The 14139-nt window shown below is 41.4% G+C and overlaps 1 protein-coding gene across 4 annotated transcripts; it reads left to right on the forward strand.

Annotated features, from left to right (window-relative positions):
* The first annotated feature begins 2370 nt into the window (after positions 1–2370).
* On the forward strand, positions 2371–13932 carry LOC145419266 (mannose-binding protein C-like). Of its 4 annotated transcripts, none has more exons than XM_080304587.1 (6): positions 2371–4627; positions 4756–4797; positions 4955–5135; positions 6754–6858; positions 8280–8345; positions 13124–13932. In XM_080304587.1, exons 3-6 carry the CDS (start codon positions 4970–4972, stop codon positions 13276–13278), a joined length of 492 nt encoding a protein of 163 aa, XP_080160713.1. In that variant the 5' UTR covers positions 2371–4627; positions 4756–4797; positions 4955–4969; the 3' UTR covers positions 13279–13932. The 4 variants fall into 4 exon arrangements, 2 of the variants coding, with proteins under 2 accessions (XP_080160713.1, XP_080160712.1); XM_080304586.1 differs by lacking the exon at positions 13124–13932 and adding an exon at positions 9268–9955 and having other exon boundaries at positions 4440–4627; XR_013910576.1 differs by lacking the exons at positions 2371–4627; positions 4756–4797; positions 4955–5135 and having other exon boundaries at positions 6787–6858; positions 12587–13932.
* Positions 13933–14139: the final 207 nt, after the last annotated feature.

Here is a 14139-nt window from a genome sequence, read left to right on the forward strand (position 1 = left end):
ATCTCCAGCTGCCTCCCTCTTCCCGCTCCACCACAACCACCCACACATGCAGGGCCTTGGAGTAGGGGTATGTCACCAGGGTGCAGAGGAGGCTACCCCCCCCCCCCCCCCTGTCCCCTTCTGGCTGCCTCTGCCTCAATTTTATCCCACAACTTAGACATTCACATTGCTCACACTCTCATTACACATACATATAGGATCTTGGGGGTGGGCACGACACACGGAATCCAAATTACCATCAGGGTGTACACCTCACCCCTGGCGTCGTTGCCCACCTCTCAATTTTAAATACACGTAGACATGGAGGGCTAGCAGGAGGGACTATGCGCTTACCTGCTGCTCTCTGGCAGGTAGCTCCATGCCCTCCTGGGTTTTAAATGCACCTTAGAACACACATGCATCAACACTACAATGAGCGGGTGGAGGGAGGTTTGGAGTCTTCTCTCACCCCCGTTCTCTGCGGCCCGCTGGAGCAGGGGGGCTAGGAGGAGGAGATGGCCGTCCGGCTGCGGTCTGGGGTGTGGGGCCTCCCTGCTGCTGCGGAGTCGGGGCGGTCTGGCTCTCCCCACCGCAGGGAAAAGGGTAACACCACCTGGGTCTGGGTGCAGTTCCCCCCTCCAGGGGCAAGGGTACCTAGACCTGGTTCGTAGAGTACGCTTGGGGAGTGTGATCGTGTGTACAGCGTCTCTTTATGTCTGTCTCCACGTTGGTTGAGTGTGGAGCAAGTGCATATGAGAGCATGAGGGTGGGAATGGATGTTTTTATCTGTGTGTGCCTGTATGTCTGTGTCTATATGTCAGGTTGGGTATCAGACGCCACCTCTCTGGGGACATCTCAGGCCCTCCAAGGTTTAGAGGCCTATCTCCACCTACCACCACTTCCCCTGCCAGTGGCGGACTCCCTCAGACATCGGTGCGTTGGTGGTTCTTTGTGTCTGGGGGTGGGCGTCCAGGTACACACCGGCTCACTCCTTGGCGGCCGCTTGTCGGGGCCTGGAGCCTGGGGCTCGCTCAGGCCACTTCGGAGGTGGGGTGCTCGGTCACTCAGGCACAGCTGGCTGCCAGCGGAGCTCACGGGCGCGTCACTGCAACTCCCCCTGGCTTCTGCTCCGCGGCTGCTGAGTGAGCCCTCATCCGGGACTCTCCTCAGCTCTTTCTGGGACAGTGGCGCAGCTGCCCCTCTGTTGGTCTTCCTTGGTTTCTTGTGTTCTGAGGGCCTCTGGATGTCTGGAGTTTTGATCTCCTCCATACCTGCTTCATGCCCTGGGGGACGGGGCTGTGGCCCCCCCACACCCTCTAGCAGATCATTACATGAAGGAACCTTTTAAAAAAACAAGCGCGTCCATGCTCACAGGTGTACACACGGGTGCTCACACACACAAACTACACCCTTTATGGCTCCTACCTCAAAGCACACTGTGTTCTGTTGATCTTATGTGCTGCACAATAATGTTTAATATTTAGTATTTACTGTTATATTCCCATATATCATTGTGATGTTGTTTATTCTATTACTCTTGTTCTCTTCTGCTTGTTTTCCTTTTTCTTTCTCAACAGGTGATCCAGGTGATCGATATATGCATTTTCTTTTTCTTTTTTCTGCCCGTTCTGTTGGTTTTTGTTTTTTGCTCTTCTCCCCCGTCCCTCTTCTCAGCTGTTTCTCTTTCCCTCTTTCTTTCTCCCCTTCTTTCCCCCAGTCAAGTCTGTCCCGTATTCAGCAAGTGAAAATAAAATAAACAATAAAAGGTGAATCAAATAGACCATTATGGCAAGGCTGGGATGGTCAATTTGGTAAAGTAAATCCGTTGGGCATCTTTCTTTGCCTTTAGACAATAATTCTGATGGAAAAAGAGCCAAACGGGACAGGCAAAAAAAAAAAAAAAAAAAAAAAAAAAGTAATGCAAGATTTAAATTTTTATACAAACAAGCCAAGCGATCTGAAGTATTTGAGTTAATCATATGAGATCTGTATTTAGGCACATCTGATTTGATGGGCTGACCTAAGAGAGGAAACTCAAATACTACAGGTATGTGGTCAGAAAAAATTATGTGACAGATTTCAATGTCAAGACGTGACAGGCCACAAGATAGGACCAAATCCAAAGTATGACCACGTTCACATGTTGGGCCGTTAACTGACTGAACAAGATTAAAAGAATCTATCTGATTAAAAAAGTCATTGGCCAGTGGAGTGTTTGGGCAGCAAACGTGAATGTTAAAATCCCCCACAATTAAAATACTGTCATAACTTGGAAAAATTCTTGTCAAGAATTCAGAATAGTCTTGTATGAAGTCCTTATTATATTTCGGAGGTCGATACACTAGCGCCCATGGCACAAGAATAGACAAACAAATTTCAAATAACTGCAGTTTAAAGCTGCTGTAGGCGTCTGCTGGTAACTGACAACAGTTGAAACAGTTTTTATAAACAGTGGCTAATATGCCGCCCCGGCCCGTGGTTCGGGGTGAATTGAGGTAGTAGCAGAAAGTTCAGAAAACGAGCTAAAGTCACCCAAGGTGAGCCACGTTTCAGTCACCAGGAGAAAGTCCAAATTGCGAGCGGTGAAAAAGTCATTCAGGATGACTTTTTAGCCAACGACCTGGCGTTAACCAGGGCCAGTTTAGCTAATGTAGTATTCACCGTGGGCTCGAATGATCGATCCAGAGGGTGAAGATTCTGGTAATCCACTTCACCCCTGCGAAGACGTGGGGAAGGATACCGTGGAAGCTGGATATTTTCCCTGGAATGCTGGATATCTTCTCTGGAATGCTCCCTGGAATCGGGAACGGGTGCCGATTCCAGGAGATGAACAACTTGATGTCCGAGGCTGCCGTGTAAGTAGCGACGCAGTTTCTGAGTTTTACCAGTATTCCACCCCGTTTCCCTCGCCTTCTGTAGGATTTCTTCCTGAGGGGAAGGCTAGGTGGATAACGGCAGAGAAACAGTGGTACGGTTTCTACCACAGGTGGGACTCGGTAATCCTCACCTCCTGGGGCCATATGATACTGCCCATCAACAGTGGCTCGGATGGTTAATAGCGATTGGAAATCATACACCAAAAGAGTAAAGACATTGTTGAGAAAAACAGATATAAGCAGGGTTAGTAGAATCAAAACAGGTAACAGCTGATGGCAAGCCACACACACAGACACCATCTTGAATCCCCACTGGGATCTACTTAATCACCCAGTGGTATCTCGCTCTCCAGTCTTTTCATTTCAAGGTGGTCATGGCTGATTTCCTCTCCCTCTCGTGGGTGGTAGGGTATGTGGCAGGGGTGTGGTCTGCAGCTCTGCTGCAAAGGACTGGTAGGGCAGTGTGTCCGGTGAGCAGTGCCAGAAGGGTGGCAGACCAGCTAGGACTGGTTGGTGTGATCAGTCGTGCTATTTCAGTTACCAGCTGCGACAGGAGAGAAAAAGGCTGCACCATGAACATGTCAGCTGAAAGCTGATCAGAATTATTTAAAAAGTTGCAAATAAAATGTAACCAGCCTGTTAACAGTGTGTACTTCCGGGTCCTTTGTGTCACAGGCACCAACTGTCTATCATCTATAATCCAGTTTTGAGATCCCTTCTCAGGTGCCTTAATGCCCACTCACATCTTGTGTCAGTTGATCTCAGTAAGTCACATGATAGGGTGAGGCAAGGTTTCACAGTGGTTTCAACTGAAAACTCTGGTAATAATGACCCACACTCTTTTTCAAACCTTGGCACACGTGATGAGGAACATGATCAATAATGGCTCAACAACCTTCTTGAAGGAAAACTCCCACTAGCGCTTAAAATCCTGGGAGTCTCCACCATTTGGTCTCAGACTTAATGAAGCTTCTTGGATGAGAGACAAAATGTCTTCAAGAAATTTAAAACAGTCGTATGGTTTTTCTTTCCAAGCTCCTCAGATTACCATGACCTGAACCTATACAGTTATGTAAAATACATGTTTCATCAAAGATAAGTCTGTGTTCTTTGTGGTTTAATATAATAAAATAGTAAAGTTTGAACTACAATTTGTTTTATGATACACATATTTGTCTTTCTCAGAGTGTTTTAGCTAAAAAGAGGCAGGCTTTGGGCCTCATGCTCCCCCTCTTTTCTGTGTCCAACACAGAATACACACAAAATACTCACCTGGTTTTTATTTCCTCTCCAAAGAGTGTCAGATATTTTTGACTTTGGGTTCTGAAATTGTTTTAAAGCTGTACATGAAGCAGCACAACTAGACGATAACTACTTACGTATAATGGTGAGTTTCTATTTTATTTTCATTTTAATACAATTTGACACTAACATAACTGAATAACTTTGCAATTTACATTTATAAAAATTCAGTTTAAAAAAATTACATCATCTGCATCTGGCTATCCTTTCTAATAACTGTGAAATTACTGCTTGATCATATTTACTAAATGTCAATTGGAATTATGATCAGAACACTAACATAAACTGTAAATAAGAAAATCTTTCACCAATACCGAACCAACATTACTGATCAGATTCTATTTATCTTTAATCTAAACCCTGCTATATTTCAGATCTAGGAATGCAGGCCTTTTGATTATTCATGTTTGACTGATCACAGTGGTTTGCCTTTTGTGAGTGGAAGGAAAAGCTTTTAAAAGGCATCGGTTGTAAGTGAACTCTCGATTATGACACCAGAGGCAGACTCTGTTTTTTTTCACCTGTCTCTCATTATAGCTGGGCTGGATGTCTTATATATCTGACTTTGACTTTTTTCTTTGCCACTTCTGTTTGGAAGCTGCAAAGAAGGATCACATCCATATCATTCGTCATTTAAACTGTGAGTATTTGTCTCTAAAAAGTACAGTTTTTTCTATTCAGCTGACAACCTGCAACCAAACAAACTGTTATTTTTCTTTGATTTCATTTATTTAAATTATCATAAAAATTGAAGAAGATTTTCATTAGAAAATAATTTCCAATATGTCACATTTCAGAGTTGCATAAAGAAGATGAAGCCATTTGTTTTTGTCATAACCTTCTGCCTCATGGTTCCTGTGGGCTACAGTCAGCTTTTTGGTCCTCCTGGTCCTAAAGGCCCACCTGGGTCACCTGGAGAACCCGGGGCATATGGAGAACCTGGAAAACAAGGACAGAAAGGCTTGAAAGGAGAACCTGGTGAGTGTGATAAACATCCCCCCAAATACACTCTCAGGGAGGGTTATTTTTAACCCCATAATGCCAAGTGTATTGTACAGGACTTTTTATAGGTTTTTAAAAATTTTACATTATCAGTATGATTCTTTTCCACCAAAAAACCTAAATAAACTGCACAATACATTTTCAAGCAATGATCTGTTTTTTTTTTTTGGTTTTTTTTTTAATTCCAAATGCAGTAAGTTGCGGTAAGCAGTAGTTCAACAAATACTTCAATTAAAAAACAAACAGATTTTCCTGGAAATTACTTCATGGTCTAACATATTTGTGCCTCACATGGTTCTGGGTATTTGACCCAGTGCTTTTTTGATTTTGGACTGTTGAATGTTGTTTTGAGGTTTATGTGATTTCTTTATAGTTCTACATTGTTTAGTCTTTTGTGTCTAGTATTTCCCAGTGCTTCCTATTTTAATTATTTATGCGTTTAGTTCTTAGTTCTTTGTTCGCTTTTGAGCCCAGGTTTTCTTAGTCTAGCATCTGTGTGTCTTCCCTAGTGTCCCGTGTATGTTGTCGGTCTTGCTTCCATGTTTATTCACCTTCTTTCTCCACAGTTGAGTGCCCGTGTCTCTTTGGTCCCTCTGTGCCCTGTCTCTGTAGTTTGCCTTGTTTACCCTGTCAGTCATGTCTCCATGTAATTTTCCCTTGTCTACGTCAAGTTTGTGTGTCTCAGTCTCCATGTCAGTGTTAGTTTCCTAGTTTATTGCTATAGTCACTTGTGTTGTGTATGTTATGTATGTAGGTTTCTTTCAGTTAGATTCTGTTGTCATGTGTGCCCCAGGTGTGTTCGAACTGGAGATAAGATAATGTGGACTCAAACGCAGACACAGATGCAAGAGAACTTTTAAACTGAAAGCCAGCCTTTATTAGAGGCTCTACAAAAGACTGCAAAACAACTAATGAAGGGAAGAACTAAAAATGCTATAAAAACCTAAACTGGGTGAAGCTAAATATAATAACATGGGAAGCCTCAAAAACATTACAAAAAACAGACTTCTAATAATAAACAACACAAAACACTGGGTCACCGAGCCAGGACCGTGACAGTAAGTGGTGATGTGTTCGGATTTGAATTTGGCCCACGTTCTGGATCAATATATCTACAATATATTTGGGAAAAAGTAAGCCCTCATAACTTCCTTAGCGTAAGAGCTACACTGGTTTGAAAAAGTGTTTGCCGCGTTCCTGATTTCATATTTTTTTTGTATGTTTGTCACACTTAAATGTTCCTGATCATCAAACAAATTTGAATATTAGACAAAGATAAAACAAGTAAATACAAAATGCAGTTTCTTAATAAAGGGGTTTATTATTAAGGGGGAAAAAATCCTTGTAACGTTTGATCACATAGTTTGAATCAAGACTTACAAATTTAAGTACAATATTGGCAACATTTAACAATTTGACTCCAACATGGATTTTTTCACATTGTTGTGTTGTGTACATGATCATTTTCCCCACCTTATATGGACGACATTTATAAACAACAACAGGGTAAAGTTTTTTTCTCTGGAAAACCAGAAACTGGAAACATTGGTATGAACTTCACATCTTATTTGATGTGTTTATATCTTCACTTTAGGGGCTAGAGGGCCTCTAGGACCACGTGGATTTCCAGGACCTAATGGACCAAGGGGAAAACCTGGACTGCCTGGCCTACCTGGAACTATTATAATGTGTGGACGAGGTTAGAACATAAGAATAACTTTATTGATCCCAGAGGGAACTTCACAGACACACACTTTAATAGTGGCTCTATGGTGTTGTGGTTTATACATTTACCTAACAAGTCATATCTGAATTCAATCCTGTGAAACTTAAAACCCTTTGGGGTTGTGTCAGGGAGGGCATCTAAGGCAAAAACATGCAGGGCTACCTACTGTGTTGACAACTTGTGAATAAGGGAACAACTAATAGCAGTTTAACCATAAATATACAACACACGAAAACTACATTCCCATAAAATATGCTCTTTTAAGTTTCTAGTGAAAACCAAAAATCTTAAAAACAAAGAAGGTTGGTGGTGTTTGTCTTGACTCCATTTTGAGACCATTTTTTCTCCTTATATTTGATCTTTCTTTTGTTTTAGTTTTAATTTTACTTTCTCAGTTTTTCTCTAGGTTTGGTCTCTAAACTTAATTGGTTAGGTTTCTGAAAGGATAATGGTTTTGGGAGTTGAATCACAATTCACTATGGTTTAGCTTATTAGGGAAGTCAAGGTCCCATCTAATACAAAGTATGTCTGGTAAACCTGTCAGGGCTGCAGCTCCCACACATCCCACAAAGAGGACTCAAAATGCAGGCACTTACTGAGTTGTGAGGGAGGTTTATTGCAAAAGGCAAACACAAAGACGGCATTACAAAAACAGAACTAAGGGTAATCTAAGTGTGAAGTGCCAGTGTGTGAATGTGTGTGTGAATGGATGAATGACTGAATGTAGTGTGAAGCGCTTTGGGGTCCTTAGGGACTAGAAAAGCGCTATACAAATGCAGGCCATTTACCATAAACTGGGAGAAACGTAATTTAACAGCAATCCTGAACACGAAGGGGGACAGCAGGGAGAGGACACAGTGGATTCACAGACAGTTTTCCAGGAGACGAACACAGACGGACCAGTCATGAGTACATGAGTTTACACAACATAAAAACACACAGAGGGACACTGGGAAATCACACATACACAGGTGGGAGACACAGCTGGACCTGATTAACCTGACGAGACAGAGGAAAGACTAACACCAGGGACCAACAGAGGGAGCACCAACCCAGAATCCCAGCACCAGAACACAAATAATCCCAAAGCTAGAAGATCACAAATGATAATAATAATAATAATAATAATAATAATAATAATAATAATAATAATAATAATAATAATACACCAAACCCAAAATCACTGAGTCCCGGGACTCCATGACAAAACCTTTATGCAGACAAAACTTTTAGTATATACTGAACCAGGTTTAGCACCAGATGCATTGTATTGTGAGATGTCCCTTATGTTTTCATAATTATTTTACAGTTTTGAGAGACGTGGAAAAAGACAGATAACTAAATATGCAAATGAATAAATACACACTTTGTTAACTCTAATGTGTTTTGTCCAGATCCTATTGGCTCTTTTCAAAGCGACACTGAAAAGCTAATGAAGAGAATTGCCAAGTTTAAACTTGGTAAGTATCTTATCCATATTCATTTGTTTCAAATATATAACTGCTATTTTATAGCATAACAGACAGCTGTTATTTCTTTCTGCTGTATTTTAAATTTGATGGTATATCTCTGTTCTGGGGAGTTTGGCATCACTATTACATACACAGGACTCTTCAATGGAGAAAACTGTATTAAGACCACCCCCACCTACAATTTAAAGCAAACCAGACATAAGTAACAATAGTCAAGATGTTGTTGTCAGCCACAGAAGGGACTGGTGTGGTAGTGGGTTGCAAAGTAGCTTGCAGATGACCAGCAGCTGTAGTCAGGACTCAAATTGATGCCTATTTGTATTATTTTGTTCAGATTAACGCAAAGATTTGCTGTCACTGAATGAAGCTAAGAGGTCACATCACTATTGTAATCAATAATAGTATAATAAACAGCATTCTTTAAATTGATAAAGAAAAGACTACATAGTCAGTTTTTAATTTTATTTTATTAAAATACCACCAGTTTGCAACAATAATAACCTGAAGTCAACACTGTAAAAACTATATTGATAAACAGTAACAAAATAATTTTCCAATGCCAATGCAGTAGCTGTAAAGAACATATTATTGATTAACATTAATAAAATTCTCATATTTAGAGGTTTTACTTCAAAATCCAAGTTTCTTTTTTGAGACAATTCATGGTATATTAGTAAAATAAAATTTAACTGAATAAGAATCTTTAGATAAGCTTTAGAAAAGGCAACAATTATTTTGCCAGAAAACATATCCTTAAGATTGCCTACAAGTAATTGGTTTAAATGGTTTAAAATGGAGCACTGTAACAAAAAATAATTTCCCCCAGGGATCAATAAAGTATTCTGATTCTGATTCTGATTCTGAAGTAAATGTCTTTTTTCTAATTTTACTTTTCTGTGCTTTTTTTCAGCTGTAAACTATGATTTTGTCCAAATAGTTGATCAAAAATACTTTGTCTCCAACAAGCACAGAGGCAGTTTCTCAGAGGCTGTAGTGTTTTGCAGCCAACGTGGTTTAGAGCTGGCGTTGCCACAGAACGCGGAGGAGAACAACGCACTGACTCAAGTTCATGGCAAATTCAGAGCCAAAGCCTGGATCAATGTGAACAATAAAAAAGCTGAGGGGGAGTTTAAAACTGACATGAAAAATCAACCTTTGACCTTTAAAAATTGGGGAGAAGGGCAGCCAGACAAATCCATTGAGGATACAGGCTGCACAATGCTGTCAGAAAACGGTTCCTGGCAAGTGACACATGAATGTTCTCTCAATGTCCACATCATTTGTCAGTTATAGAAATGTCTCATGAGAAGAACTGCAAAAAACTCCCAAAACAAACAAACATAAATCCCACATTTATGTGTATATGTGTATTTTCAGCTTTGCATGCTTAATCTAACTCTGTTTCAGCCTTCTTGTGTGTGATGGCAACTAAAGATTATGTAATGCCAAAAGTGAGAAAGCAATGAAAAAAGATCAAAATGATCCTTATGTTCCTTATTCAGACATGATACCTTTTATGTTTAATTTACATCAGTTCATCTAAATCATCTGTTAATTACGGAAGAGGATTAGGGCCACTGGAAAAAAAAAAAAACAATTCTGACTTTAATCTCAGAATTCTGAGATTAAAGTCAGAATTCTGAGAAAAAAGTCAGAATTCTGAGATTAAAGTCAGAATTCTGACTTTAATCTCAGAATTCTGACTTTTTTCTCAGAATTCTGACTTTAATCTCAGAATTCTGACTTTTTTCTCAGAATTCTGAAAAAAGTCAGAATTCTGACTTTTTTCTCAGAATTCTGACTTTAATCTCAGAATTCTGACTTTTTTTTCAGAATTCTGACTTCAAAGTCAGAATTCTTTCCTTTTTTTTTTTCCAGTGGCCCTAATCCTCTTCCGTAGTTAATGCAGGGTGTCTTTACATTAGAAAAACTACTTCATGGGCTAAATTTTTCAGCTTTTGTTTTACAAAATATTTCCTTTTGCCTAAGCATATTCATAAATGCACTACATTGCTAAAAGTATTCCCTCACCCATCCAAATCACTGGATCAATCACTTCCATGGCAACAAGTGTATAAAGTCAGACAGCTAGGCTGTAGACTGCTTATACAAACAATTATGAAAGAATGGGTTGCTCTCAGGAGCTCAGTGACTTCCGGTGAGGTATCATGATAGAATATTACCTAACTAAATATTCCACAGTCAACTGTTAATGGTATTGTAACAAAGAAGAAGTATTTGCAATGACAGCAACTCAGAGTCAATTGCTACAGACCTCCAAACTTCATGTGGCCTTCAGATTAGCTCAAGATCAGTATGTAGAGAGCTTCATGGAATGGGTTTCCATGGCTGAGCAGCGCATCCTTACATCACCAAGCACAATGCAAAGTGTCGGATGCTGTTGTGTAAAGCCTGCTGCTACTGGACTGTAGAGCAGTGGAGACATTTTCTCTAGAGTGACAAATCATGCTTCTCCATCTGATGGGTGGGAGAGTCTGGGTTTGGCAGATGCCAAGACAATGGCATTTGTCTGACTGCATTGTGCAAAGTGGAAATTTGGTGGAGGAGGGATTACAGTGCAAGGTCGTTTTTTAGGAGATGTACTCGGACCCATGGGTATGCCCAATGACAGAATGCAACTTTTACAGGGAGTGCAGAATTATTAGGCAAGTTGTATTTTTGAGGAATGATTTTATTATTGAACAACAACCATGTTCTCAATGAACCCAAAAAACTCATTAATATCAAAGCTGAATGTTTTTGGAAGTAGTTTTTAGTTTGTTTTTAGTTTTAGCTATTTTAGGGGGATATCTGTGTGTGCAGGTGACTATTACTGTGCATAATTCTTAGGCAACTTAACAAAAAACAAATATATACCCATTTCAATTATTTATTTTTACCAGTGAAACCAATATAACATCTCCACATTCACAAATATACATTTCTGACATTCAAAAACAAAACAAAAACAAATCAGCGACCAATATAGCCACCTTTCTTTGCAAGGACACTCAAAAGCCTGCCATCCATGGATTCTGTCAGTGTTTTGATCTGTTCACCATCAACATTGCGTGCAGCAGCAACCACAGCCTCCCAGACACTGTTCAGAGAGGTGTACTGTTTTCCCTCCTTGTAAATCTCACATTTGATGATGGACCACAGGTTCTCAATGGGGTTCAGATCAGGTGAACAAGGAGGCCATGTCATTAGTTTTTCTTCTTTTATACCCTTTCTTGCCAGCCACGCTGTGGAGTACTTGGACGCGTGTGATGGAGCATTGTCCTGCATGAAAATCATGTTTTTCTTGAAGGATGCAGACTTCTTCCTGTACTACTGCTTGAAGAAGGTGTCTTCCAGAAACTGGCAGTTGGACTGGGAGTTGAGCTTGACTCCATCCTCAACCCGAAAAAGCCCCACAAGCTCATCTTTGATGATACCAGCCCAAACCAGTACTCCACCTCCACCTTGCTGGCGTCTGAGTCGGACTGGAGCTCTCTGCCCTTTACCAATCCAGCCACGGGCCCATCCATCTGGCCCATCAAGACTCACTCTCATTACATCAGTCCATAAAACCTTAGAAAAACCAGTCTTGAGATATTTCTTGGCCCAGTCTTGACGTTTCAGCTTGTGTGTCTTTTTCAGTGGTGGTCGTCTTTCAGCCTTTCTTACCTCGGCCATGTCTCTGAGTATTGCACACCTTGTGCTTTTGGGCACTCCAGTGATGTTGCAGCTCTGAAATATGGCCAAACTGGTGGCAAGTGGCATCTTGGCAGCTGCACGCTTGACTTTTCTCAGTTCATGGGCAGTTATTTTGCGCCTTGGTTTTTCCACACGCTTCTTGCGAACCTGTTGACTATTTTGAATGAAACGTTTGATTGTTCGATGATCACGCTTCAGAAGCTTTGCAATTTTGAGACTGCTGCATCCCTCTGCAAGATATCTCACTATTTTTGACTTTTCTGAGCCTGTCAAGTCCTTCTTTTGACTCATTTTGCCAAAGGAAAGGAAGTTGCCTAATAATTATGCACACCTGATATAGGGTGTTGATGTCATTAGACCACACCCCTTCTCATTACAGAGATGCACATCACCTAATATGCTTAATTGGTAGTAGGCTTTCGAGCCTATACAGCTTGGAGTAAGACAACATGAATGAAGAGGATGATGTGGACAAAATACTCATTTGCCTAATAATTCTGCACTCCCTGTATTGTTTGTGGTTACCGGAGCACCGGTAATATCCGGTCATACCTAGGAACCGCTTCAGTTCCCGTCTGGTGGTTGGAATCGGGTAGTCTAAGATTGCAGCAATCTTCACCTCCACCGGGCTGACCTGTCCAAACCCCACCTGCTTACCTAGGTAAGTGACTGTTGCCTTACCAAACTCGCATTTAGTGAGATTGAGGGTCAACGAGGCCTCGGCTAGCCGCTGAAACACTGTCCTCAGGAGGGACATATGATCTGCCCATGTGTCTGTGTATAGCACTACATCATTTAGATACACATTGCACTGGGACACATCTCCCAACACCAACTGCATTAAACGTTGAAAGGTAGCTGGGGCATTTTTCATGCCAAAGGCCATTAGTGTATATTGCATGAAGTGGTCAGGTCATGCTGACTCAGGGTATCTAAAACAGGCTCTACAACAGGATTGTTGGTCACCTCAGGGGTAGGATAAACTTTCCCACCCGCTATGTCATTTCCCATTATAAAATTCACCCCATTAATCGTTCTTAAATTCCTCTGTCTGCATTCGTTTACAGATCGAAGCACGGTCAGCAGCTTTGCAGGCCGCACACTACCAATCGAAAAGGACACTTTTTTCCCTGGCAAAATCAAGATAGGACTGACCCTGTCCCCTTTTCAATCTCCGGAAACGCTGCCTATAAGCCTCTGGGACCAGCTCATAAGGATATAAGGATAGCACTTTTCAGCTTGTCATAGTCCAGGCAGTCCTCAGCTGACAACGAGGAACAAACTTCCTGAGCCTTACCTGCCAGCTTACATTGTAGCAAAATGGCCCATGAGTCCCGTGGCCAGTGCAAGGCTGTGGCTATTCGCTCAAATGACTCGAAGTAGATGTCAACCTCATTGTCGCGGAACACCGGAACCAGACGACTGTTTTTCCCCACATCAAACGGTATGTCTGCCTGCCGAATGGAGGCAGTCGCAGGAAGGGAAGCCGGCTGGAGTTCCAACTGTCACAACTTGACAGCTGTCTCCGCCTCCACCTCCACCTTTTGCAATTCAACCTCCCTTACAGTATGTTAAAAACTGTTAACAAACTGTACAGTGACAGACATGTTTACTAATTAATCAAGTACATCATAATTGTTTTCATAAAAAATTGTTAGTTTTTTTATAGTCATGTTTTAACAGTATTTTATTCTCCTCATCTCAATAGTGCTTTGCCTGTTAGAAAACTAGGTGGCGCTCCAAGTTAAGTTTAATAGCTTCACTACCCCATAGACCCAAGTTCAAGGTGTGTCCAGATGTTGCTTGTTACAAGAATTTGGATGCTATTGTAGCTCTAATGTAATAGAAACTCTTGAGATTAAGAATCCTGGGCCCAGATTGTCGCGCTGACCTAGTAGGTGTGGCTGTTATTCCTCTTTTCCTCCTCCTGCCCTCTACCTGTTCGGTGCTGCTGCTTACCCATGGCCGCTGATTAGACCTTGGGTGCAATCAACAACTAAGCACGGCCTGGTGTGCGCCGCCCTGCCAGGTGAGCCACATTAGAGCAATCAAGGGTGGGCGTGCCGAGTAAACCTTTAAATGC

Source organism: Astatotilapia calliptera, chromosome 7 (assembly GCF_964374335.1).
Source record: "Astatotilapia calliptera chromosome 7, fAstCal68.1, whole genome shotgun sequence".
NCBI classification, from domain to species: domain Eukaryota; kingdom Metazoa; phylum Chordata; class Actinopteri; order Cichliformes; family Cichlidae; genus Astatotilapia; species Astatotilapia calliptera.

What these genes read in the sequence shown, in the direction of transcription:
- LOC145419266 (XM_080304586.1), top strand. Translation starts at nt 4,970, where the DNA reads ATGAAGCCATTTGTTTTTGTCATAACCTTCTGCCTCATGGTTCCTGTG. An exon ending in TATTATAATGTGTGGACGAG is followed by an intron (nt 6,859 to 8,279) that starts GTTAGAACATAA and finishes TGTTTTGTCCAG; the next exon opens with ATCCTATTGGCTCTTTTCAA. An exon ending in AATTGCCAAGTTTAAACTTG is followed by an intron (nt 8,346 to 9,267) that starts GTAAGTATCTTA and finishes GCTTTTTTTCAG; the next exon opens with CTGTAAACTATGATTTTGTC.